Genomic DNA, 27,288 nt, shown 5'->3' with positions numbered 1-27,288 from the left:
TTATCCACCTGATCCTTTTAACTAGGGATATAGGGACTGAACCACAGACTTCCTCATGCCAAACATGTGCTATACCACAGAATCCTTACTTTCAAATGTGTAGTTCATCCTCTTGTGACTTGGGGCTATACAACTGATTTTGGTGTCTTAAGCAGACAGGAAGAGAGTGAGTACAGAGTAAACACATAACTTCTTTAACAGGATGTGGTGTAAGTGCGAAAGCACAAGCAATGACCCAGAGGGCCAGGTATTTTTATACTGTGGAGTGGAGGAAGCTGTTTTAATTTTCCTTCGCAGGTACCAAAATGTCTCGGACCAGCCTGCTGTCAAGGGCTCCTTGGAGGCCTCTCTCAGTCTAATCCAGTAGCCAAGTCCAGACACAGACAAAGGGATTCTTTTTAAAGCTTTATTCCTCTTTTACAACTTAACAACTCTACCGTTAGCAACTAGATATGAGCAGCAGAGTACCTATGCCCTAAGTTGGAACAGTTGGTCCCCGTTTGAAAGGGAATCACTGGCAGACCCCTGAACTTAAGGGCTAGGGAGAGTCCCTCCCCTTTTCCCTTGGATCCTCTGGGCACAGCCGTTGTTTGCGCGCCAACCGGGCACTACGCCTCCTTTCTGCGCCCTCCATTTGGCACCGCTCTCTGCGTCGGCGTCGCGCATCCATCAAGTCTGCTTCCCGCGCTCTGTCACTCCCAGGACTGCTATCTAAGCTAGGAATGCTGGTGGGAGGAATCTCCGTCAGCTGTTGGCCCTGGGAAAGAGGAGCGCGCTCCTCTCCCAGGAGCAACTCCTCTTCCTCAGAATCAGAACTACTCTGGGATTCTATGGGCTCAGTGTCCACCCTGACACCTTCTTCCTTGTCACCTTACTTCCTACTGCAACTCCAGGGTACAGCAATCATATACTTGAAAAGGGCAATGGCTGTATTTGATGGCTGCAAGTGTCTTGGGATGGGAGAACTCCACTTTGAAGCTTGTTTTGCCTCGCTCCTGTTTTGTTTGCAACCTGTTTTTCTTTTTGTTCCAGTGGGGAAAGTGTGTTTTTCGAAGGGGAAAGCATACATTTTTCAAAAGCTGGAACTTCCCCCCATTGATGAAAGTGTGAAAAATGCGCATTTTGAAGTACACATATTTTTTAAAATACACATTTTCTGAACATGATTTAAAAGCTTGGGGATCAGATCTGCAAGCTTTTTTCGAAAATCCGCTACTGTTTGCATTCGTATTCAGGGTCGCGAGTGGGACACGTTTCGATGATTTGTGCAAACTGAAATGGGATTCTTGTAATTCTATTTGTCTATCTCAACATATTTCTAGGCCACCTTTAAGGGTGAAACATCCATAGCAGCATCCAGCGATTGGCTTCTTTAGTAGCACCTGGGACTAATGCTTCACTTACCTACAGGCAGACCAGCCATGTGCTTGTAGGCAAATTCCAGCAATGTTGTTGTTCTGTTGGAACCAAAAAGGACTTAAATCTCCAAAAGAAGTCTTCACTGTCTCATGGTGAGGCTGCACTAATAACCCACCTTAGTAAATAGTCAACCGTTTGTGCTATCTGTTCTTTCTTTGAAGGGAAGCAATAAGTCGGCTGTGTGAAGCTGTGCCAGGAGTGCATGGGGCCGTAAAAAAGCGGAAGGTAAATATTATAACCTTTGGAGGGTTAGTGTTTTCCTTTCTTTTGCTCTCCCTCTCCTGATCAACAGGATCTCCTGATCAATGGGAAGTATCAGGTTCATTTTTTAGGGTCTCCCCTTCGGAGATCTGCTCTATTTTCAAATATCTTGTTTGTTTAAAAGAACAATAACAAATGAGCAGGCACTGAGCAAGCAGGCAAAGGCTACTCCCAAAGAAGCATCAAAATAGTTTGAAATACAGCTGCTAGGTTACTAACTGGGATTGGCTGATTCGACCACGTGATGCTGCTGCTTTGTCAGTTGCACCGGCTTCTAGTCCATTTCCAAGCTCAATTCAAAGTGTTGGTGTGGAACTTTAAAGCCCGAAACGCCTTGGGACCAGAGTATCTAAAGGCACGTCTCCTCCTACATGTACCTGCTCGGACCCGCAGGTAATTTTCAAAGGCCCACCTCTGGGTGCCCCTGCCAAAGTTAGCTGGGTGAGAGGCTACATACAAGAGAGAGGGAAGGCCTTCTCCGTGTCAGTCCCCCACTGATGGATGAACTCCCCAAAGAGGTTCGCCTGGCAGCTACATTGTTATCTTTTTGGCACCAGGCAAAGACCTTCCTTTTCTCCCAGGCATTTTAGAGACCTAGTTCTAAGTTATGATGAGTGTCTTACTGATTCCTGTGCTGCTTATTGTTTTTTATTTTATTTTGTATATTAGGGCGCAATCCTATGGCCGCTAGTTAGCGGCTAGTCAGCCATAGGATGGGTCGGTTCCCAGGAACCAACCTCGGAGCCCACACTCTGAGGTTGGTTCCCAAAGAATTGACCCCCACCCCCTCCCACACCGCCTCGTAGGCAGCGCGGATTGGCCCCGCACTCTGCGCTCGTAAGAGCAATGCGGAGCAGCAAAAACAGGGCATTTCCGGAGGCAGGCTGGGGCGGGGAAGTTGGAAATCCGGTATGCACATCCTATATGTCATCCAGCCACCGCTTCCCACGCTCCGAGATCCCACACTCCGAGGTCCCATGAAAGCAGGGCTGGGGAAGCAAGGAGGAGATCCGCTCCTCACCACTCCTGCCACCCTGCACTGGATAGGCGGTCGCCCTTGGGGTCAAAGGTGACCATCGATCTTGATAGGATTGCTCCCTTATTCTTTGAAATATGTGTATTGTATTTTATATTTTTTTGTGTTTCAAACTGGCATTTTACTTTTTTAACTGGTTGCAATCCACCCAGAGAACATTAGTTATTGGGCGGGTTAGAAATGTACTAAATAAATAACAAATAAAATAAACAAGCACAATGGAAGGGCTGCTGCTGCTTCTCCCTCCGGTGGCCTGAATGACGGCAGTTCCTAGCTGGAGATTAGGGGCTCCCAGCTGGAGCTTCATCCAAACGCAATGTAAGGTGCCTAAGCGCTGCTTCCTCTCGCTCTGGTGGAGTCTTCATGTAGGATATCTGGGACTTTGACCGTTTCTGCATCTGTTGAGGTCGTCCCAGTAGCTGAATATGCCACCACTACACAGATCAGCGGAGGTTGGTGGCTCCGATTTCAGTGGGGCTGTGAATCCATGCTGGGTTTCAGTCAGAACAGTAAAGGAGCTATCCAAGGTGCTGAATGTCTTTTGGGGGTAGGGTTCTGCATCTTGGATAGCTCTTTTAGAGTTCTGGCTGGTTCTGACTGAACCCCAGAATGGCTTCACAGCCCCACTGAAATCGGAGCTATCAGCCTCCATTGACACAGATAACATTTGGCTTGGACACCCTCCCCCCACACACACACATTTTCTTCCTGGATTCCAGTAAGCCCCTACATTATGGGCTTCCGGGCATCCACTATTCTTATTCTATCAAAATTATAACATTTGGAGTATCCAGAGCTCCCCTTTCCATGTACCCTAAGCAGCATAGTTGCTACCCACACCCATCGTTACCATGTTGGTTGGGATCCTTGTAACTGCACACGTGGTTCCTCTAATAATATGTCTAGCTTATTCCGCAACACACCTCCCAAGGGTCTGGGTATTAAGAACAATCTTAAAATAATTAACTCTATTTCTTGGTTTCTAATGAAATATGGAGACTAACAAATAGGCATTTTGTTGTCTTTACAGCCTCCAGCTAAATTTCTGTCTCCTGTGCTTGGTAAAAGTAATCTTCAGTTTTCTGGGATGAATATAACACTGACTGTCTCAACAACCAGTCTTACTCTACTGAATGTTGAGACCCAGCAGGTAGGCTGGTACATTTTGTTTTTAATTCTTTACATCCACACTTTTATTTTGTTCAGGTGACACCATCTATGAAACCAGTATTTTGGGAAATACAACCCTAAGTATATATTTTGAAATGCATGGTTTTGGAGTGTGCTGGAAAAGGATTAGATGGCTTTTTAATGTGTGGTGTGCTGCAGAGCTAGACCCAGTGCTCAAATTACAGGGCAGAGGAAGATTAAAGGAAAGCCAGCCCCTTTAACTTGTGCGGTGGCCCTCTTAACTATTGTTCCTTGGAGGCTAGGGCGGGGGCTAGATTTTTAGTGGCTAAAAAATTGGGAGGAGTTGGGCAGCAGGACTAGTGGATTTCATCAACCCCGCCACCCCCACCTTTGCCCTCCATTGGTCCATTCAAGCATTGGCTAGCCATGGTTAATGGTAATGCAAGATGCTAATAACAATACTTTTTATAAAGACCTGTTGCTAAGTGCTCAAACCACTTCACTTAGGGCCAAACTGCACACTGTGTTAAATACATAATGTGCAGCTTTGTCTGTTTTTAAAATTCAACATGGATGCAGAACTTCTTTAACCAGAGGGCTGAATTCGATTTTGGAGAAGCTCTCAGGGGATGCATTCCAGTGGTGGGTGGGGCCAAAGGCAAAATGGGGTGAGGCCAAAGGTAAAGAGGGCAGGGCCAAGAATTAAAACCTCCCCCCCCGCATATTTTAACTTAAACTCTTACTGTTAGTAACTAAACCTTAGGAGAGGCATTTCCTGAGAGACTGCCTTCTTTACCAATCTGCCCAGTCACCGAGGTCATCGGAGGGCTTGCTCCTGGTGGTCCCACATGGACCTATGGCCCAGTCGGAGTCCACCAGGTAAAGAGCCTTCATTGTGGTGGCCCACTTCCTGTGGAACTCTCTGCCTTTGGAAGTCAGGCAGGCGCCAACGCTGTGTTGCTTTTGGCACCTCCTGAAGACATTGTTATTTCGAGAGGCCTTCCCTGAGTGACCAGCTGTGGTTTATTAAGTTCAGAATCTGTTCTTTTAAAATGTTTTAATTGTTTTAATTATGGGGTTTTATTATTTTATCTTGTTGTTCACGGCTCTGAAATCTTTGACGTGGAGCGGTATATATATATTGTAAATCAATAAAATCAATCAATAAAAAATAAATTTCAACCTTTTAGAATGGGGAGGGGTTGCACAAAAGCCAAGAAAACACCAAGTGGTTGTGGGAAAGGGGGTAGGCCTAGAGGAGGAGAGTGTGGCCATCTGGGAAACCCTGAACACGTGAAAGCGTTATAAAAATATTATTGTTGTTGTTATTATTATTAGCCAGGGATCAGGCAGCAGCATAGTATAAGAGTAAATTAATTAATAATAGGTAATGCTGTGAAGCACTTTGAACACTTGAGAGCACTATAAAATGTTATTTATTATTATTTTTATTGTTGTTATTACCCAGGGATCAGGCAGCAGCACAGTATAAGAGTCTATTAATTAATTAATACTAATGTATGTGAAGCACTTTGAATACTTGAAAATACCATAAAATGTTAATTAGCAGCAGTAGCAGCTATGGATCAGGCAGCAGCACAGTATAAGAGAGGCAGGCAGGCCATGAGCTTTCTTGCTTCCCTCCAAGTATGCCACATAATTCTACCATCTGTGCCACAGCTTAGCCACCCACAATGGGACAGTATGCACAATTCGCAAATCAGTTGCAACTTGTAATGAACTCTAATTTGGTAATTCTCTGATGATTTATAGTTGGGCAGCAAATGAATTTGTTATATTTTTCAGATTATTGCCAATCACCACATGCAGTCCATTTCATTTGCCTCTGGAGGTGATCCTGTAAGTATGGACTTCTAAACGTAAGGAATGTGTTCTGTCTAACATTGCATGCCAGTTATCTTACTTCTTCCATGACTCATTCCCAAGTTAAATTGCCGTTCATATTCCTGACTCTTCTTGGGAGAAATAGCTCAGTGGTAGATCACTTCTTCGTATGCAGAAGGTCTCAGCTTCAATCTTTGTTTAAAACAGGGGTTTGTGACCTCTGTGGTATTGGGGACAATTTCTCCCCACTGGGGGCACAGCTTTCCTTACTGCTGCTGCAATTTCTGCCAGCATACTGCCAAAATTGCTGCCAAAATTCAGGGGGGCTGCAGCAGCAAAAAAGGTGCCAATTTCTCTTTAAAAATCGGTGCGCAGGTAGCGTGCAGCTTGTTTTAAAGCAAAACTGTGGTCCCAGAAGCCTTCGGGGTATGCAGTTTGGGTTTAAAACAAGGCATGCACTCCATGCATGCCTTGTCTTAAAGAGAAATCTCTGCTTTTTTGCTCCCGCACCACCAAACGTTGGCAGCAAGTTTTGCACTGCAGCAGCAGTGCGAGTGAAGGTGGTGGCTGCAAGAAAGACCAGGGAGGCCGTAGTGTTGCTCATCCTGGCTTTAAAAGGATTTCTAGTAGCAGGGCTGGGAAAGCCTGAAGCCTTGGAGAGTTGCTGCCAGTCACAGTAGACAATACTGGGTCAGATGGACCCAGTGGAGGCTCATGGCTCTGATGTCAGTGGGGAAATGAATCCACTCCAGGTTTCAGCCAGAACCAAACAGAACTCTAAAGGAGTTATCCAAGGCAGCTTCATATGCCATTTGGGGAAGTAAATTAGTTGTTTTTTTTTTACTGTTTGTAAACTAGTCACAGAGGGAAACTATTGCATGTACATCCAGTAACTATAACACCATTATGCTAATTATAGGGATTGTCGTATGCTACATCACTACAAGCCTATAATCCAGGTATTGTGGCATCTCCTTAGCTAAGAAAGAACAATAGATTTAGGGTGCAATCCTATGCATGTTTAGAACAAACAATGTCCTACAACTCCCCACAATCTGGCTGGGGAATGCTGGGAGTTGTAGGACTTTATTCTGTCTAAACATGCATAGGATTGTGCCCCTAATGTGTTATAGTATACTTCAATCAATTTTGACAAATGCTTGGCTAGCTTTTCTAGAATGCAGTTTTTTAATGTATTGGATTAGGGAAAAATATTACAGAGGCAATTCATTAGTCCTGAATTACAGGCGAGCAAAGGGGTGGATGCGCCAGATCTCGTCTGATCTCGGCAGCTAAGCAGGGTCAGACCTGGTTAGTACTTGGATGGGAGACTGCCTGGGAATCAGGCTTCCTGCACTGAGCAGGGGGTTGGACTCGATGGTCTTGTAGGCCCCTTCTGACCCTATGATTCTATGACGTCGAGCAAAGGGCTGGATGCGGCCAATCTCATCTGATCTCGGCAGCTAAGCAGGGTCAGCCCTGGTTAGTACTTGGATGGGAGACCGCCTGGGAATCAGGCTTCCTGCACTGAGCAGGGGGGTTAGACTCGATGGTCTTGCAGGCCCCTATGATGCTATGCTATGCTATGCTGCTGAGCAATTCTCTTCAATACGGTTTGTGTAAGAGTGCATAACTGGTACTCTGGACAGTAATCTTGCCTCCAGCACCGTTTAGATTGTGGGAAGAGGGGTTTTTTTTTGGCGGGGGTCAAGAAGTTCAAAATGGTAGAAGTTATGGAGTGACAATAACCAGCTCTCTCGCATGACTATGAAGTGACAGACTGCCTAGCCAATGAGAAGCTGCAAGCGTAGCTACAGCAATCATGGTCCACAGGACTGGTCAGCCAGTGCAGATAGCAGGCAGAATGAACAGTCCATATCGGTTTAGAACATCCAGTCTCAGCATGGCATTTGGTTTATTGAAACCAGTGTCATAGCTGGGAGTAGGGATCCTTGAGGATTTCTTTCGGTCTGCATCTCAAAGCGAACTGACCTGTTCACGGATGAATGTGCAGGCTGGGAAACAGTTATCCTTCATATTTCGCACTACTTCGAATTTTGCAATGGAGTTCTCCATTAAAAAAATGTTCCAAAGTGCATATAAATATGTGTATTTCAGGATGAAATAGCTTTAGAAATCCATATGCTTAGGGAAAATGTGTTAAAATATGTATTTAAATTCAATATTTCATGCAGATTATTTTTAAAATCACATATTAACCAAGAAACAGGATGGAACAGGCTTCTGAATGAATGCATCTGAAACTGACACAAACCAAAAACAGACCTAGCTGGGAGGCATAATTAAATTAGCCCTACCCATAGAGGCTTTGGGTGGTGGTTTTAGTGATATAAGAACAGTATGGACAAAGTGATGGTTAGGAGAGGAATTTGTTTCACTTGAAAATGTTTGTAGTTCAGCTTTCCTTGTCTACTCAGTCTTTGTTGTCACTTGCGTTTTTAGTACCGTGTCTGCTTTCCTTGAAAGAAAGAAAAGAGCCTGCTGTAATGTAGATTGTTTTAATTTAAACTCATTAAATAAGATTGGTTGCCTTTTTGATTTTGTGTGTTTTAGGATACAACAGACTATGTTGCCTATGTCGCTAAAGATCCCGTTAATCAAAGAGGTAGGCACAACCCTTTACTTATTTATTTTATATTTGGCCTTTCTGCCAAATTATGGCACTTGAGGTGGCTAACAATAAAAATGGAATTAAAACAAAATCTTAATTAAAACATAGCATGAAAACAAATACATTTAAAACACAATGTACAAAACACAAAGCACGTTTGTGTAATGCAGCGCAAAGAAATTCCTGCTCATTTTGTAGCTTTGGGCAGTTCGCTGAATCTACCTTGCAAGATTGTGGTGAGACCATCGCCCTTTGGAGGAAGAGCCAGATACAAATCAAGCAGTTACAATATATAATAAACAAATGCTGACTTGAGGGAACCAGTGGCAATTTATTTATTTTAAAAATACATACACCATGTTTCTGCCATTGTTAGACTCCAAGACTCCGTAGCTTTTAGTACTAAAAGCTTTAGTACAAAGGACCAATGTAGTTCAAGTATGTATGCAGTAAATCACCTAAGCGTACACTAATGTATATTTATTGTCGAGTTTTGATTACGCTTTTGAAAAGAACAAATTGGACAATGAGGCACACATGGTTTTAGGTCTAAGGAATCCTTCAGGGGTATATAAGAGAATATACTAGTTATATCTGAAAATTGTGCAAGTGTTTATTCTCAGTGTGGGTGGGAATGCTGGATATACTGTCAATGATTTATTGGGGAATGCCTGCACATTTTGATGTGGTGCTCTTCCTCAGAGGCAATCAGAACTGACATGGGTTTCACCATTTCAGCTCAAAGGACGCGACATAACTTACATTGCATTTATTTATTCTATTTTTTATTTTATTTACTACATTTGTATCCCACCTTTCTTCCATTGTGGAACTCAAGGTGACTACATGTGGTTCCCAGGTGGTCTCCCCTCCAAGCACTGACCAGACCCAAACCTGCTTAGCTTAAGCAAGGTGGCTGCCCCATGTCCCTTCAGGCTATGCCCTTTCGTATCTTTAACTTAATCAGCAACAAAACAGCTGTGGAAATCCCACCCCCCGCCCAGGTCTGGATTGGGACTGGGGAATAAGGCTTTAACCCTTTCCCTCTCTGTGATTTCCCTGATGAAAATGGCTGCCCCACCCCAACTCAAACTCAAAGTTTATTGTACACTCTCAGGCTGCCTTTACACTAAAGAAAACCTCCACAGTCCTCCCATTGTGGAGCCTTTCCACATTTATCGCCGGCTCCCAGACAGCAACCACATGATTGCTGAGAGGGCAAGCTTTTAATTTTCAAGGTTCCATAGAACTCAGTGAACGTCACCATCTAGTGGCTGTTTTAATCATGTAACATTCCAAGTTAAAAAGATAGTTAATTAGTTTCAGATCTTTTTGAGATGAAATAAGCAGGAAACACCTCTGGATGTGCTCTGGAGGTTAACGACATCATGAAAAGGACCTGCAAACTTCCATGAGTGAGCAATCTCAATAGCAGGATAAAAGCTCCATGTGAAGTAGCCCACAGACCCATCAAAAGGCAAAGCAGAGCATCAAACTACAAACATTCTTGTACATTAAAGAAAAGTTAAAATAAAAATACATGTACAAAATGAAAGGAGAAAAAATAAACACTGGGACAAGAGGGATAAACTAACCTTAAGCTGACAAAATTCTTTTATGAGGCTTTTCAGCAGAAAAGAGAAATTTGGCAACTCTTTCTATTACTTTTATTGGAATCAGTCAACAAAAAACCTAAATACCACTTAAAAGTCCTTCCTGGGTATTTTAATAAAATAGGAGTGAGTAATCAATTTCACTCATCTTTACAGAAATTACACACTAAGAAAACATGTATCAAACTTTCTGTTACTCTGTCCCTACAAGGACAAAGCCATTCATTGTAGCAAATCCCCCCAAAATGGCCATCCCATAAAGCGGAGGGCAAACAGTTAAATCTAGCCCTAGAAAACATCACCTGATATTTGGGAAAGGATAAGTTGCCCAAATAATTGGCGTGAGCTTTAATAAAATTAAAAGACAAACCAAGTTGAATCAGAAAGCAAGTTTTACGAGCACTGGTCATACGATACTGTGCACGAATATCCTTAAATCGAATATCAAGTATAGATTTTGCCTGACAATAACTTTAAGGAGAAAAAAATAAATAAGAGAGTCCTAATAGATGTAGTTTGTTAAGAAACGTAGTTTGGGAAAATTGAGTAGGAAGAAGGGAGGGTTAAACCCCTTCCCCCACACTGTGGTTCCAATCTGGATCTGAGCCCCTGGAGCTGCAATTTTAAATCTATATTATTTAAAATAGTATTTAAGTATATATATATTTGCATTTCCACACCATCTAATTTGATGAAGTCAGGCGTTTATTCTACTACATGCAACAGCTTCCACAAATGTGAACATTTGGGTAGAAAAGATCCAAAGATTTTCACATACATATGTGTACTTTGAAACAAAAGTATGTTTTGTTTCACCTGTGTCCACCTGTGTAAGCAACCATGAGGTCCATCAGTAGACAGGGGAAGTCAAGAACATCCAAGAGATCATCAGTTTTGTTCTTTGATACTTGGCCTAAGGCTAACTAACTCTTACTTAAAGACTGGTATCAAAGTGCCATCTGATGGCTGAGCTGGAAAAGCGTGGCTTGCAATGAGTAAGGGAACATGTAGCCCTCTGCATGTTAGAATGCAACTTCCATCAGCCCTAGCCAGCATAGCCAATAGTGAGGGATGCTGGGAGTTGCAGTCCAACAAAACTGGAAGGCCACACATTCCCAATCTCTGCTATAAAGGTTCAAGCTTGCTGTTCTGCAGATACAATAACGCTAGGAGTCATTAGCAAAGCAACTGAATATATAATAACAGGACACTACAAATCAATGGTGCATTTGCCTCTGGAGTATTGTATATGATTCCAGTGATTCCAAATACAGCAGACCAAAATTTGGCAGGCAACCAAAATAGGAATACAGAATACCTCCTTTCATGAACAAAATCGGAGACATAGGAGTGTAAGCCTAACAGTGTAATCCTGTTCATGTTTACTCAGAAGTGTTCAGTGGGACTAACTCCTCAGATAGTTGTGCACAGGATTACAGCCTAATGAGTATAAGAGCACAATGTATAGGATTGTGCTTCGTATTTCGTTGCATGGAAACAAATCAGCAGAACTTTTTTCAAAGTCAGTCTGCTTAGGATTGAGGTATTCAGCTTAAAATACAGTTACGTCTCACCAGATATATCTGTTGCTAGCTAAATTGCTCATTTAATGTCTAAGAATGTCTGATAGATGTCCAATCCATTCTTATCCTTTCCAAATTACTGTTCTCCCTTCCTGTTTTAGTTTTGTAATGCTAAATTAGTACTCTATAAGGCAGAGTACTAACTTAATCATGACACGTACTCATGCTATCATCATATTGAAAATCACTTCCATTTTATCGTGCATTTCCCCCAGCCCACTGAAAATTGTTATTCTGGTGAATATTTACGATTTACTTAAAAGTATAATATACTTTTAAAAAGACTGCTTCTTGCCTAATCACCCAATGGGTGATTTTATAGTAAGATTTAGATGACTATGGAAAAAGTACCTGCCTTGTCCTGTCCTTTTTAATACATATCCAAAATTTCACTTAGGTGAACACTATTATTGGCATGGATGAGTATCTACTGATTTTGGACCGAATAATGCTATGAATGGTCACTTGGACGAACACCTTGTAATGCTCTTCATCCTGGCCCTTCTTCCGAACCTTCTCCCTCCAACTTTATTTTCAGATGGTTTTTAAAGCCTAATGATGCGCACATCCACCAGTCCCTATCAGGGCCAGCCCTACCATTAAGCAGAGTGAGGTGGCCACCTTAGGCAGCAGATGCTGGGGGGCAGGGAGCAACAGTGAGGTGCTGGAGGACAGGGCTGTGTGTGCCAATTGGCCCAGCTGCTGCCTTCAGCTGCAGTAAAAGACATTGTCCCGTTGACGGTATTGAAGGAAGATACAAGTGCCGATCCAATTGGCTTCTGTATGTGGAAATGGAAGAGGATGTGTGTGCTATCTTTTCCTTCGCCAAGGCAGCAAATGTCTTGGGCCTGCCCTGCTCCAGCTGGACAATGTGTTTCAAGGATTTCCTTTTAACTGTCCTTGCTGGTTTCAATTTCACTCATTTCAACATTCACTTCACCTCCTTACTCCATTTTTTTGCTTTTTGTTACTCCAACAAAGTCTGTGGGGGCCTACAGTGTGTGTGTGTGTGTGTGCGCGTGTGTGTGTGCGCGCGTGTGCGCGCATTTATTTATGTATTGTTTATTTAAAGGCCCACTCTGAAAACTAAACAAAAGGCCTACTAATCAGTAAAAAGTACATAATATATCATAGGAACTGTTAACTACTGGAGCTAAGCAAATCTGGGATATTGTTTACCTCTGCCATTGTGTGACACTTTTATAGATTCTGTATTGTAAAATGTTTTGATTTTAATGCTGTTTACCTGCCCTAGACCCTTTGGGAAGGAAATGGGGTAGTAATCTAACCAAATACATATTCCTGTGTTGTATAACTCTAGAAACTGTTCTATACTACCCATGTGCCTGGTTCAGAAGCTGCAGCTAGTGAAGAATGCAGCAGGCAGGGTGCTCACTGGGACACGCAGCTATGCTCACGTAACATCTCTGTTAAAAGAACTGCGCTGGCTGTCTATTGAGCAGTATAGAAATGGAATGAATGAATGAATAAATAAATAAATAAATATTAGCTACCGAGCCATCTTCAGGGTTATGTTATTGTCATACAAAGCCCTAAACGACTTGGGACCAGGATATCTAGCAGACCGCCTTCCCTTATATATGCCCAGCCAACCTTTAAGATTGTAAGAGGAGGCCTTGCTGGTCATTACAAACTTAATGGAATGTCGCCATGTAATAACTCACTAGTGGGCCTTCTCGGTAGCAGCACCCAGCCCTTGGAAAATCTTCCCCCGTGCAGTTCAGGTGGCAGAATATGTGGCATGTTTCAAATACCTCCTGAAAGTGCACTTGTTCACCCAGACTTTCCCTGGCTTGTAATTAAAGTAATCATGCTGTTCCACCTAGCTGCTCTATACTATTATTGGAATTGGAATTGTTTTTAATATTGTATTTTAAATGTGATTTTAATATTTATATGTGAACCCCTTAGGGATTTTATTCTATTTTGTGGTATATAAGTATCACAAATTAAAAAATAAAATAAAAAATAAATGTCAATGGGGCTTGTATCTGCACAGCACTCTTGATTATTGACCTATTAAGTCTTCTGTAATATATGAAATCAGTTCAATTGTTTCCCACAACTTTCCCTGATTGTTTTTAGCATGTCATATATTAGAATGTCCCAGTGGGATAGCCCAGGAAGTCATAAATACCATTGGACAAGCTTTTGAGCTCCGGTTCAAACAGTACTTGAAGAATCCTTCTGCTTTGATTGCTTCCAATGAAAGGTCAGCACGGTGTTTTCAAATACTATGAATATTGCTTTCCTGCGGTTTGCATGCTGTTTTTCAAGGTGCATGCGATGCTTGTCTCTTCATCCCCATACATGTCTCACCTCTTCTCATTCACCAAGAGAGCTTTATGTCAAATCTCATTGTACAGCAAACCTCACTAATAAGCACTTTATTTTTTTGTGTGTTGCCTTGTTTTTGATCTTACACAACCTGATCATTTCATCACAATCACAAAGTTCTGTTTCAGGGTTCCGTTAGATTAATCAATTAAAAATTGTTTAAGGGTGCCCCAATTATTCAGGCAACAGACATTTGATAAATTATTTATTGTTGTTGTTGTTGTTGTGCTGCTTGTAATCACTGGTGATGGCAGGTGTCTTCTGAAGCGGTCCCCCATTTATTTAATTCATAGGAAAGAATGCTTCTAAGATGATGCCTGCAATGACAGAGTATGTACATCATCTAAAAACAAGCAAAATACTTTAGAGAGCAATGCTATGGTCCCTGGGCAAGTGTCCCAGGGACCATAGGATAATTTGGATTTCTCCCACCGAGGTTGGAGATAGCTCTACAATCTCAGAAGATAGAGTTGGAGATCTCACCCCTCCTCCTGTGGTGCAGAAAGAACCACCCCGGCTGCCTCTCTGAGATCAGAAACCTGACCTCAGAGAGGGGGGAAAGTGGGCATTCCAGTGGGAGGGGAGGGGAGAGGTCAGGATACAAGCCTCCTCCAGCCTCTTTACCTCCCCCTCTGAAGCACCCTTGTTAGATGGGCTGAAAAGCCCATCTAGCAAAAACAGGAAAGACGGGGGACAGAGAGGTAAAGATTGCCTCTGTCACTCCTCCCATCATATTGGTTTCTGTCCAGCAGGGCATAGGAAACTCAGAAGCCTCTGAGTTCAGGGGCTTCTGAGCAGCAAGGTGCAACTGATAGGATTGTGCTCCTAAAATCATAATCTGAGGCCCTCCTCTCTGGTCTGCCAGTGATGAGTGATTTAGTCTTTAGATTAGTGAGTACCAGGGACAAGGCCCTTTCTGTGGTGGCCCACATCTTTTGAATGCCCTCCCCTAGAAAGTGCATATGCATTTTGCTGGCCTCTTTGGAAGGCCTCTTTGCTGGCCTTTAGGAAGATTTTAAAGACCTATTCCAGTGTGAATGTGGTTAATTTTAGTACACTGTGCTTTTGTCTGCGGTTTTATCTGCTCCTTTCCTTGTTATTTTAATGATTCAGGGTTTGATTATTTATTTTGTATTTTAAAGTATGTTGTAATCCAGTTTGTGCAAGTTTTACCCTGAAAAGAGAGCTAGAAATCTATTACATGAATAAATAAATTCAGAAATACTGTTTTTTACCCATACATGCATTTAGGCAACCTAAATAGATTGTTCAATTAATCCACTGACAAACAAAACAATTCTATATACCTCTACTCAGATGTAAGTCCCTTTGAGTTCAATGGAGCTCACTCTGAGCTAAGTGGGTATAGGATTGCATCCTTAAACTTAGACAGTTGATTAACATTTCCTTACTTGAATAGCAATCCTAAAAGTTGTTGTTCAGTCGTTCAGTCGTGTCCGACTCTTCGTGACCCCATGGACCACAGCACACCAGGCCTTCCTGTCCTCCGCTCTCCCCTGGAGCGTGCTCAAGTTCATATTCATTGCATCAGTGATGCTATCTAGCCATCTCATCCTCTGCCGTCCCCTTCTCCTTTTGCCTTCAATCTTTCCCAGCATCAGGGTCTTTTCCAGGGAGTTTTCTCTTTGCATTAGGTGGCCAAAATATTTGAGCTTCAGCTTCAGTATCTGTCCTTCCAATGAGCAGCCAGGGTTGATTTCCTTTAGGATTGACTGATTTGACCTCCTTGCAGTCCAGGGGACTCGTAAGAGTCTTCTCCAGCACCACAGTTCGAAGGCATCAATTCTTCGGCACTCAGCCTTCCTTACAGTCCAGCTCTCACAGCCATACGTTGCTACTGGGAAAACCATAGCTTTGATTATACAGACCTTTGTCGGCAAGGTGATGTCTCTGCTTCTTACTATGCTGTCTAGGTTTGCCATAGCTAAAAAGGCCCACAATTCTCCAAGGAAAACATAGTGAAAAATGTGTAGAGGAGCATTATGAGAAAGCAGCTTAGTAGTAATGCCCAAGCTTAGCTTAGGTTCAAGCCCCCACTCTCCTGTTAAAAGGATTTCTGATAGCAATACTGTGAAGGATCTCAACCTGCAGAGCTGATGCCAGTTATAGTAGTTAATATTGCACTAGTTGGATCAATGGTCTGTCTCAGTATGGCATATATTCATATGTTGATTGCTCTGTACATGGAAGTGAACAGATGGAAAATATCTTTCATTTACTGATGTGGAAATGCATTGCCCGTTCTCCAGCTACTGTGAATCACATAATTAAATTTTGGGGTAATATCCCCCTAACCAGACTATTTGATCTGTATCTATTTCCTGTTCCTGGCCTATTATCAAATTATGTTCTTGTTACAAATTAAAAAGCACGATTCATGATGAGTTAGTTTTACATAGAAGAAATACAGCAAGGTGGGGACCCAAACGCAAGCGTGCAACCAGATTTACTCATTGCGAGTGGAATCCATTAATACTTTGCCGTAGTTCAGGCTGCAACAAACCACCACACATAGTGGAGAAAGACTGGACTCAAGGTGTAATTTGAGCCAATGCTCAATAGCATACCCCTGAAATTGGGATACTGGATGAATATTAGAGTATCTGTGAGCATGTGCAGAAAAATCAACACTAACCCTTACTTATCCAGGAACAGGAACCAGGGGTTCCAGAACAGAGGATATGGGTCCCTCCTATCTCTCTTTTTAGGAATTAAGCATAGTTTACTGTATTGTTAGTTTGGGAACCCAGTGTGTAGAACAGCCTTTTCCCACCTGGTGCCCTCAGATGATTTGGATTTCAACTCCAATCAGCCCCCGCCAGCATGGCCACTGGTCAGGAACTGTGGGAGCTATAGTCCAAACCATCTATAGGAGGGCACCAGGTTGGGGAAGGGTGGTGTAGAAGATACTGTTTAGATGTTCTCCCAGCTTCATCATGGGTAAGCAGGTCCTGCATGGTTCAGAGAACATCTAAAACTGCCCTTGCTTTTAGAGTCATGTTTTATTTCCATTTCTCTCTGATCGCTATACCTAGCGTGTGAACCGTTAGATTTCTTTTACAGATCATCCCACATAGATCTATGCAGTGAGCATAAGAGGTCAAAAGAAACTGGGCTGGTTCCTTTCCTATGAATGCACTAATGAGCAAAGTATAGGCTCTCTCTTATTAGAGTGACATATTTCAGTCAATGGCTCATTTAATGTACAGGGGTGCCATTTAGGAAAGGCAGGAGATAAATCAATTTTCAGACCGCGTGTAATTATTTCTCAGGAACACCTCTATTTCTGGCAGCTCTCTAGTTCTGTGCAAGGGTAGGCTAACCTCATCACTGGCCACTATGTCAGGGCTAAACTGGCATTAAGCCAGCATAATGCCGTTGTGATAGTGTGTGCCTGCAGCAACAAGGAGCGCTTCCAGATGAGGATTTCTATCCTGCAATCACCTTGCCTCAAATATAGAATTTTATGAGACAAGGTTGCCTTCCAAGGTCCAGACAAGGTTGCCTTCCATTTCTAACCCTCCTGTGTTTTCCCACCGCTTCTTCAATCTTTTTTTTTCTTATCAGAAAAACTCAGTTAACAAAGAAAAGACAAAACAGCTGCACAATGCCTTTTGATTTGTAGTGCTAGGAGGAGCCCTCCTTCCAGAAGCACCCCCAGTAAAAAGCAAAACAATACCAGTAGAAGGAAAAGATAACATAGCAATGTTACGACAGCCACTCCTGCAGCGTCCCTGGCAGTTCCATTGGCACTAATCGCAAAGTTGCACGCGGACACTGCCCCCACAGTACCCATGCAAGGAAAGCACCAATCGTTGCATGATGATGTCACTGAACCCATCCCATATCTCCTCCCACTCACATTACACACAGGATGCTCCCCTGGAAAAGCACACAGCTGCAGCATTGTCAGAGGCCTCCATGGCTCCTGATTAGGGGGCCATCAGCTGACTCTTAGTCACAAGCTCCAAGACTCCCCAAACACAGGGAGTCAAGTCCCGCAGCAGCAGCCTGCAAACAGTTCTTTTGGCAGGATGCTCTGCTTCTGCTGTGGCTGCTTAGCTTTGTTTAGGTACAGGTGAGGCCTGGGTTTCATTCAGGGTTCACCTATGGTTTAGATTTTTCAGCAAGGCCAGGTTTTAAGAACAAGACTAGAGCAGTACCATCGACAGCTCTGAGTGGTAGTGGGATTAGAAACCAGACAGACTTGTCTGCACCCTGCTCCCATAAGCAGCAAATTGTAAACAAGCCTTAAGTAGGGGGATGGCTTCCTTTAGGCTGGTTAGCCCTGCCTCCACACTAAGGCCTTTTCTCTTAAAGGGGCCTGGTCTGTTTTAGCAGCCTCAGACTGCGATGACGTGGGCTGGCTGCCGCATGCTGGTGTCTTCATGGCTGGAGTCATCAGAGTCTACAGATGACAATAGAACCTCCTTTGGATGCAGTGGCAGCTCTCTAGGGTCATTTTGAAGAAGTGGAAGCCCATGGTGCCTTTCTATAACAGAGTCCTCTCTCTGTGCAGTTAACTTAGGAGCCTCTTCTTCCGAGGATGAAAGATCCAGATCCTCTGAGCATGAGGGTTCAGGGTCCTGGACCATGATGCGGGGCCAGACAGGGAAGGAAGGAGTGCCACTGCAAACACAACAGCCAACCCAGTCGATAGCCCAGCGCGTAAGAGGCCTCCAAGTAGAACTGATAGACCACAGCCCCCCTCCCCCAGAAGAAGGCAATGAGTCTTCCTGCAGGCTCAAGGCTTGCACATAGGGAGTGTTCATAGCAATGTGCACAAGATGTGCCTGTGTGAGGGAAGAAGCATTTTGGAAGGAAGTTAGTTCATAGAATCATAGAATAGTAGGGTTGGAAGGGGCCTACAAGACCATCGAGTCCAACCCCCTGCTCAATGCAGGAATCCAAGTCAGGGCATCCCTGACACATGGCTGTCCAGCCTCATCTTGAATGCCTCCAGTGTGGGAGAGCCCACCGCCTCCCTAGGTAATTGGTTCCATTGTCGTATTGCTCTAACAGTCAGGAAGTTTTTCCTGATGTTCAGTCTGAATCTGCCTTCCTGTAACTTGAGCCCATGATTCCATGTCCTGCACTCTGGGATGATCGAGAAGAGATCCTGGCCTTCCTCTCTGTGACAACCTTCAAGTACTTGAAGAGCGCTATCATATCTCCCCTCAGTCTTCTCTTCTCCAGGCTAAACATGCCCACTTCTTTCAGTCTCTCTTCATAGGGCTTTGTTTCCAGTTCCCTGATCATCCCTGTTGCCCTCCTCTGAACCCTCTACAGCTTGTCTGCATCCTTCTTAAAGTGCGGTGCCCAGAACTGGACACAGTACTCCAGATGAGGCCTAACCAGTGCTGAGTAGAGGGGAACTAGTACTTCCCAGTATTTGGAAGCTATGCTTCTATTAATGCAGCCCAAAATAGCATTTGCCTTTTTTGCAGCCATATCACATTGTTGGCTCAAATTCAGCTTGTGATATACAACAATTCCAAGATCCTTCTCGCTTGTAGTGTTGTTGAGCCACGTATCCCCCATCTTGTAACTGTGCATTTGGTTTCTTTTTTCTAGGTACAGAACTTGGCATTTATCTCTATTAAATGTCATTCTGTTGTTTTCTGCCCAGTGCTCCAGTCTATCAAGATCACTTTGAATTTTGTTTCTGTCTTCCAAAGTATTAGCTATCCCGCCCAATTTTGTGTCATCTGCAAATTTGATCAGCATTCCCTGCACCTCCTCCTCCAAGTCATTAATACAAATGTTGAAAAGCACTGGGCCCAGGAATGAGCCCTGCGGTACCCCGCTCGTTACCTCTCCCCAGTTTGAGGAGATCCCATTGATAAGCACTGTTTGAGTCCGATTCTGTAGCCAACTGTGGATCCACCTGATTGTTGTTTCATCTAGCCTACTTTGAGCTAGTTTGCTCATCAGGATATCATGGGGCACTTTGTCAAAAGCTTTGCTGAAGTCGAGGTATATTATGTCCACAGCATTCCCACAGTCCACAAGGGAGGTTACTTGATCAAAAAATGAGGTCAGATTTGTCTGGCAGGACAAATCCATGTTGGCTTCGAGTAATCACTGCATTGTTCTCAAGGTGCTTACAGATGGATTGCTTTATAATCTGCTCCAGAATTTTCCCAAGGATTGATGTCACACTGACAGGTCTGTAGTTCCCAGGTTCCTCCTTTTTACCCTTTTTGAAGATAGGGACAACATTAGCCCTCCTCCAGTCATCTGGCACTTCACCCGTCCTCCATGATTGCTCAAAGAGAATAGACAGTGGTTCTGAGAGTTCTTCTGCCAGTTCCTTTATTACTCTAGGGTGCAGTTAATCTGGCCCTGGAGATTTGAACTCATTCAAAGCAATTAGGTGTTCCTTGACCATATGCCTATTGATCTCAAGCTGCAATCCTGCCCCTTCAGCCTGTACTTCGCCTTTGCCAGGGGGATCATAGACCCTCTTTTGAGAGAAGACTGAGCCAAAGTAGGAATTGAGCACTTCTGCCTTTTCTTTGTCATCTGTTATCATTTTGCCATCCTTATTTAATAGCTGAACCACCATTTCTTTCCTCTGTCTTTTACTATGCACATAGCTGAAGAAAGCTTTTTTGTTGCTTTTAGCATCCCTCGCTAACTGCAGCTCATTCTCAGCTTTAGCTTTCCTGTTGCCATCCTTGCAATTCTGTGCTACCTGCCTGTACTCTTCCTTTGTTGCTTGGCCTTCCTTCCACTTCCGATGTGTGCTCTTTTTTGTTTTCAGGTCATCTCTAAGCTTTTTGTGAAACCACATTGGCTTCTTCTGTTGTCTTCCACCTTTTCTTCTTGTTGGAATGGTTTGTAATTGTGCCTTGAGAATTTCCTTTTTTAAAAACTACCACCCATCTTGGACTGCTTTTCTCATTAGAGTCGCTTGCCATGGGACCTTACTTACCATTGTTCTGAGTTTATTAAAATCAGCTTTCCTAAAATCTAGGGTACGTGTTTGGCTACACTCGGCTTTTGCTTCCTTTAGAACCATGAACTCAAGTATAACGTGGTTGCTTTCCCCCAGAGTTCCTGTAAGTGCTACTTTACCCACCAGGTCATCTCTGTTGGTTAGGATCAAATCAAGTTCTACAAGGAATGCTACCACAGCCAAGTCAAAGGAGATGTCAGTATGACCGCTGATTAGTTCAGTGGGAATGACCAGCATAATGGGAAACAGGCATGACAGGTTCAGTTCCCACCTATTAGAGGCCTCCATGGGCCGCTGGTTTGAAAGACTGAAATAATCTCTTGCATGTATGAGCTCCAGGAGCTTGAATCTGAGATTTCAAAAATTCTCTAGTTAATTGCAGAATTCCAGACATCATGGAAGCATTTTATTCACATTGCTGGCGTTCTGTCCTACTCTGAACAGCTAAACTCTCATTTAAATTCCCATACAGACCTTCCCAAGCTTTAAGATCAACCTCGAAAGCTTTGCTCTCTGTGCCATCCTCTCGGACTGTTAGGTGAGTGAGCACAAAGGGCAAGGCCTTTTTGGTGGTGGTGCCACAGGTCTGGAATTCCTTTCCGTGGAGATCCATCAGGCCCTCTCTTTGATTTCTTTTCATCATCAGTTAAAAGCTTGTCCTTTTTGACAGCCTTTTAATGTTTAATTTTATTGCTGCCTGGCTTCCTTGTTTTCGATCGGCACTTTTCGTTTAATTATTGCAATGATTTTTAACCTGTTTTTTTTTTTTAATATGTATTTGATTTTTGTATTTTTTTCCTGTTGTGAAGCCATTCTAAGTGCTCTTCAAGCCGAATAGTGGAGAGTACAAATAATAACTTGATTGATTGATTGATTGATTGTAGTTAATGTCGTGTTGGAAAGTAGTGTAGCTCATTCCTTGTGACAAATGTAAAAGGTGCGCATTTCATATGTTGGTTACTTTTGTACAGAGAAGTGGTGAATCTTGGTGGATCCACATGGAATATTCAGGATAAAGAGGATCATGAATACTACAACGAAATTCCAGGGAAAGAACCTCCTACAGGTGGCCTATTAGATAACAGACTGAAAGTACTCACAGAACAAAGAACTAACTGTCCCATGCACTACGAACAGCAGTACTGTCCTGTAAGTATGTTTATTATTGATGTAACTTAGCAATGTGACTTGCCACTGAACCTTGCTTATATTTGGAGGAATTTCCATAGCTCCTGAAATAACTAAAATGAACAGCCTGACGAATGGATAGAGCAGACATGTTTCCTATTGCTCCAGATGGCAGGACTAGAACTAATAAATGGAAATTAGAAGGAAGCTGATTTAGAATAAACATAGGAGAAACATCTGATACCTACCAACTCCGTGAGTGGCACAGTTGTATCATGTGAGGGCCCCTGTGGTGGCTTCCTGACGCCCATGCAGCATTTTACAATCCATTGCAGTTGCCTGTGCTTGGAGATCTATGCCAAGCTGCTCTTACCGGTACTGAACTATATAGTTGGAGAAGTCAGGCAATAAGATCGTGTTCACATTCCAGTGATACAAGACACCAGTCTTACATCCTTGAAATTTAAGTTGATTGATTGATTTGGTCAAATTCAGGCTGGGGCTAACAAAATCAGAATAACAGTATAAAATGTTAAAAAAAAATACATAATTCAAATAAAATTCAAATAAAAGCAAGCGGGGCAGGCAGAATGCAGCAGATAAAACCACATTAGATACATAAATTCAGAAAAACCTACCAGAACAAATATACCTTCAAGAGGCTTCAAAAAGTAGTTAAAGAAAGCACCAAATTTATTTATTTATTTATTTATTTATTACATTTATATGCCGCCTTTTTTCCTCCAAGGAACTCAAGGTGGCGTACATAATCCTCCTCCTCCATTTTATCCTCACAACAACAAATTCTCTCGGGACAGAGAATTCCACAGTCTGGGTGCCCCCCCCCCCCTGGACTGGCCCAAGAGAAATTTTGCTGCAGGAAGTGAAGGACAAAATGACACACAAATCCATTCTACCAACAAGACTGGTGATAAGGCAGCATAGTTCATCCCACTTAAAGGCAGCAGGCTAGCTTAGGGCGTGCAGGGCATATTGCCTGGAACATCAGCTCTGTCCTACAACAGAGGGTAGTGGCGAGGGGGCTGCTGCCGCCCCCTCCACACCACGCAGCATTTGTCATTTGATGCAACTGGCTCACTCTGCCTAATAGTAGGGTCAGCCCTTACGCTCTCCCTTGTGTTTCCGCGGTAAGTAATAACAGCATTAACAACACAAATTTATTAAAATAATAATAATTAATAATAATTAATAATAACAAATAAAATGGATAATCTCTGCTGATCTTAAGTGCCTACTTTGTACTCTTTGGGGAGCAAAAAAGAAATTGTCCCAGGTGTTTAAATTTTTTAAAAGGGATTTTTAGAGATGTTTATAGATTTCTAAAAGCTTTCAATGGTGCTGAAAGTTTTGGAAGTTTGAAATTGTAAGTGTTGCTTCCTGAATAGGATTGCAGGCTAAGTTGTCTTCCTAAACAAAACAAAAATCTTCCTTGTTGTGATGGTTTTATGGATTGACTTTATCAATTTGGATTTACTGTTAGTTGTTTCTGTGTTGCATTTGCATTTTTACTGGGCTCGACTGCACATAAGCCACGCAGGGAACCTCTGGTTATGGGGAGGTTGAAGTACTGAAAATAACATAAATAATAAAATAAAGGAGGGGCATGTTCATATAGGAGGAGACAGTCTTTTAAGTATCCTAGACCCAAACTGTTTCAGGCTGTAACAGTGCAATTCTGTGCCTACATTCTCACAAGTAAGACCCATTAAGATGAATGGGGCCTACTCCCCCATAGATGTATATAGAATTGCAACCTAAAGCTAATAACCAAAGCCTTAAATTGAGCCTGGAAACGCATTGGTAGCCACCGCGACTAGAACAGTTAACGAGTTGCATGATCCAGTGAACTGATCCTGGTCAAAAACGTTATTCCCCCTATTACAGGGGTTGGGAATCTTCTTCCTATTGAGGTCCGCATTATCTGCTCATGGTCTGCATTAAGAACATAAGAAGAGCCATGCTGGATCAGACCAAGGGTCCATCTAGTCCAGCATTCTGTTCACGCAGTGGCCAACTAGATGCCCATGGGAAACCCACAAGCAGGACATGAGCGCAACAACATCCTCCCGCAGTGGGCATTCCAGTAGTGGGCAGTGCTAGAGCCAAAAGTGGACACAGTTGCAGAGTTACTTTTGTACAGTATGCAACTGAGAAAAAGACATTTGCATCCAGACATTCTACTTCCCCAACTTGTGCAATGGTCCCTCTATCAGCTTTATAGTTGGGGGGAAAAGAGCCGAAAGGAGTAAATAATTATGCCCAATAAGCAGACATATGTAAAACTTTATTGTTGTACAGTTCTGGCTGCTGAATTTGGCTGGCTTTGGTTCATAATTTGAGGTTTCGCCTTAAACACAGTTCTGAGGATAGGTGACAAGTAATTTGTTAAACGATTCCATTCAATCCAGATATTTATTTTTACGCAGAACATTTTGATCCAAATGAGCTTCATAGGATTTGATCTGGCTGATTATTAGCAATTAACTGTGGTTAATTTCGGCTTCTTTCAGACCGAGAGCCCCAAATCCATGAATATTTATGAAAACTGCCCAGAAGAATACAAGACAGCAGGTAGGTCACCTGTGTCTTCCTAAGAGCTAAGTCACATCTTGCCTTCTTGATGAAGGAATATGTAGAATCAAGCCCCATTCTGCCTGTAATCAAACCGGCCTCTCCTCTCCTGTACTGGTATCTGGGACCATGTCTCCACAACAACGGAAGAAGGAAGGAAGGAGTGGCTTACCCACATTTTTCAAGGAGCTGGTTTCAGTCTGGGCAGGGCTCCATGACCAAATGCATCGCCCCATTCTAAGTCGCTTCACATCACATACATCCGGGTAGGGTGGCTGAGTGGGTGGGAGAGTTGGAGTAAACATCATCATCTGACTGGCAGGGGCTGCTCAACCAATAAGAGAGGCTTCCCCCCCTCCAGGCTCCCCTCCACCCATTCTCCTTCAATAAAATCTTCTCCCTGTATCAAAAATCACTCTCCTTCTCCCTCCACCCCACAGTACTTTCTTTCTTAAAACAACAATCAGTGCAGGAACTCAGTGTTCTCTCTGCTTTGAAGCTGCGAAGCTGGGAACAATCAGTCTTTCTCTCCCCCAGCATTAGTTACTTTCTTAAAACAACAATCATAAGGACACAGTGTGCTTCCTGCTCTGCTGCGATCAACTGAAGCATTGACATTAAGGCTTCTAAATGCATTATTTCGATTCATGGGAATCACAGTAATGCTGGGAGTGCATTTCGGGAACAAACCTTATTGAGCACAATGGGAGTTATTTCTGAGTAGACATTTCTGAGTAGAGAGCCAGGGCCTGCAGGAGAAGCCACCACCACCACCGGGGAAGAGGCGTGCCTGCTGCTGCTGGGCCTGCTGCCCCCGCTGCCACCACCACCACCACCACCAGGCCTTCCCGGTGGACTCCTGCCTGGCATTATTTTTAAGGGGATTTTTAATTGTTTTTTTTAATTGTTTGTTGTTGTTGTTGTTTTTTCTGATGGATTTTGTTGTGTTTTTAGGGGTGGGAAGCCTGCCTGATAGGCAGGAGCGAGGGGGCATGTGTCCACCTGATGGAGGCAGTGGGGGGAGTGTTGGGGGCCAGAACATACTGAGGCTGGGTGGCAGGCGCTGGTGGAGCGCTAGGGGCAGGCCATGCCAGGTAAGGGGAACAAAGGAGAGATGTGTAGTATCTGTCCCCTGCTCCGGGCCTGTCCAGAGCCAAAGGTTGGCTGGGGGAGGCGTGACCCCATCTTCTGGCCTTCGTTTGCTGCTCTGCAATGCCAGATCTGTTACCCAGAAAACCTCCCTCATCCATGACATGATCCTGGATGAGGGTGCAGACCTGGCATGTATTACAGAGACCTGGCTGGCCGAGGCTGCTGCTCCAACCCTTGCAGCCATGTGTCCAGCCGGATTTTCGTATGCACAGCAGCCGAGGGCTGGGGATCAGGGAGGGGGAGTGGCTGTTATCTACTGAGAGGCCTTGGTCTTCACCAGACCCCCTCTCCGGGAGACCAAGGTTGCTGAGTGCATGTACTGGAGGTTGGGCCCGAAGGGCAGTCTGGGGATTCTGCTCGTGTACTGTCCACCCCGCTGCACGACTGACTCCCTGGCCAAGGTGCTTGAGGTGGTCTCTGATGTGCGTGTACAGTCCCCTAACTTATTGGTGTTGGGGGACTTCAACGTACATTCGGAGGCCATCCTCACAGGAGCACCTCGGGACTTCATGGAGACCATGGCCTTCTGGGAGCTACACCATATTCTAACTGGGCTCACCCATGTAGCTGGTCATGCACTAGACCTTGTGTTTGTTTCTGGAGAAGCGGGGAGTGATCTGGAAGTCAGGGGTATATCCACCACCCCCTTGTCATGGTCAGATCACTATCTGGTGACGTTGGACTTCTCGGTTCCACAACCCCTCCGCAGGGGTGGAGGACCCATTAAAATGGTCCGCCCCAGGCGTCTTATGGATCCAAATGGATTCCTGAAAGCGCTTGGGGATTCTCTGGGGCACGCCAATGGCCACTCGGTCGAGACCCTGGTGGGTGGCTGGAATGCCGTAATCACTGGGGCATTAGATCAGGTAGCTCCGAAACGCCCTCTCTCCCTGAACAGGGCTCGGACTACACCATGGTTCAATCCGCGGTTATGAGCTCTGAAACAGGAGGTGAGACGGCTAGAGCGCCGGTGGCGGACGTCTCGCTCCAAAGATGATCAGACACGGGCTAGAGCTGTATCTTCAGCCTATCACGTGGCGGTGAAGGCAGCAAAAAAGGAATATTATTCTGCCTCTATCACGTCTGCAGAGTGCTGTCCCAGGAGGCTGTTCCAAGTGGTCCGGAGCCTGGTCGGTCCTGTGGCTCTGGAACCACTGGAGCATTCTAAGGCCTCCTGTGAGGCCTTGGCAAGGCACTTTGCAGATAAAATTGATCAGATTAGGTGTGTTACTCTGCATGCTGTGGATACAGTTAGTGAGCAAGAGGCGGCCTGTGGCAAACCGGTTTTGTGGGATCGGTTCCAGCTTCTTCCTCCTGATGAAGAGGACAAGGTGCTTTCATCTGATGGGACAGAGAGAAGGATGGCCTTCTCTCTGTCCCATCAGCCAGGACAGCTAGACTGGTGGGGACGAGGGAGAGGGCCTTCTCTGTGGTGACCCCCACTCTGTGGAACTCCCTCCCTAGGGAACTCCGCCATGCCCCCTCTTTAATGAGCTTCCGCCGTGCATTAAAAACATGGTTGTTCAGGCAGGCATTTGGGGTGGGTTAGGGTATTT

At 44.0% G+C, this 27,288-nt stretch overlaps 1 protein-coding gene across 4 annotated transcripts in view; it reads left to right on the top strand.

Moving 5' to 3' along the window:
* The window catches only part of SHC4 (SHC adaptor protein 4), an 80,773-nt gene that overhangs the window by 41,790 nt on the left and 11,695 nt on the right, over nucleotides 1-27,288 (top strand). For 3 of the 4 annotated variants that reach the window (XM_084817129.1, XM_084817132.1, XM_084817131.1), the window contains exons 3-10: nucleotides 1,581-1,644; nucleotides 3,747-3,866; nucleotides 5,654-5,707; nucleotides 8,267-8,318; nucleotides 13,627-13,753; nucleotides 21,333-21,398; nucleotides 21,832-22,009; nucleotides 24,520-24,580. In XM_084817129.1, the coding sequence (XP_084673255.1) occupies nucleotides 1,581-1,644; nucleotides 3,747-3,866; nucleotides 5,654-5,707; nucleotides 8,267-8,318; nucleotides 13,627-13,753; nucleotides 21,333-21,398; nucleotides 21,832-22,009; nucleotides 24,520-24,580 (722 nt within the window). The remainder of the gene's footprint in view (nucleotides 1-1,580; nucleotides 1,645-3,746; nucleotides 3,867-5,653; nucleotides 5,708-8,266; nucleotides 8,319-13,626; nucleotides 13,754-21,332; nucleotides 21,399-21,831; nucleotides 22,010-24,519; nucleotides 24,581-27,288) is intronic. The other variant, XM_084817130.1, reaches the window with a different exon arrangement.

Source organism: Heloderma suspectum, chromosome 11, assembly GCF_057233095.1.
Source record: "Heloderma suspectum isolate Gila_16-S chromosome 11, 16-S_ref, whole genome shotgun sequence".
Lineage (NCBI taxonomy): Eukaryota > Metazoa > Chordata > Lepidosauria > Squamata > Helodermatidae > Heloderma > Heloderma suspectum.
This window is presented reverse-complemented; position numbering and strand designations above follow the sequence as displayed.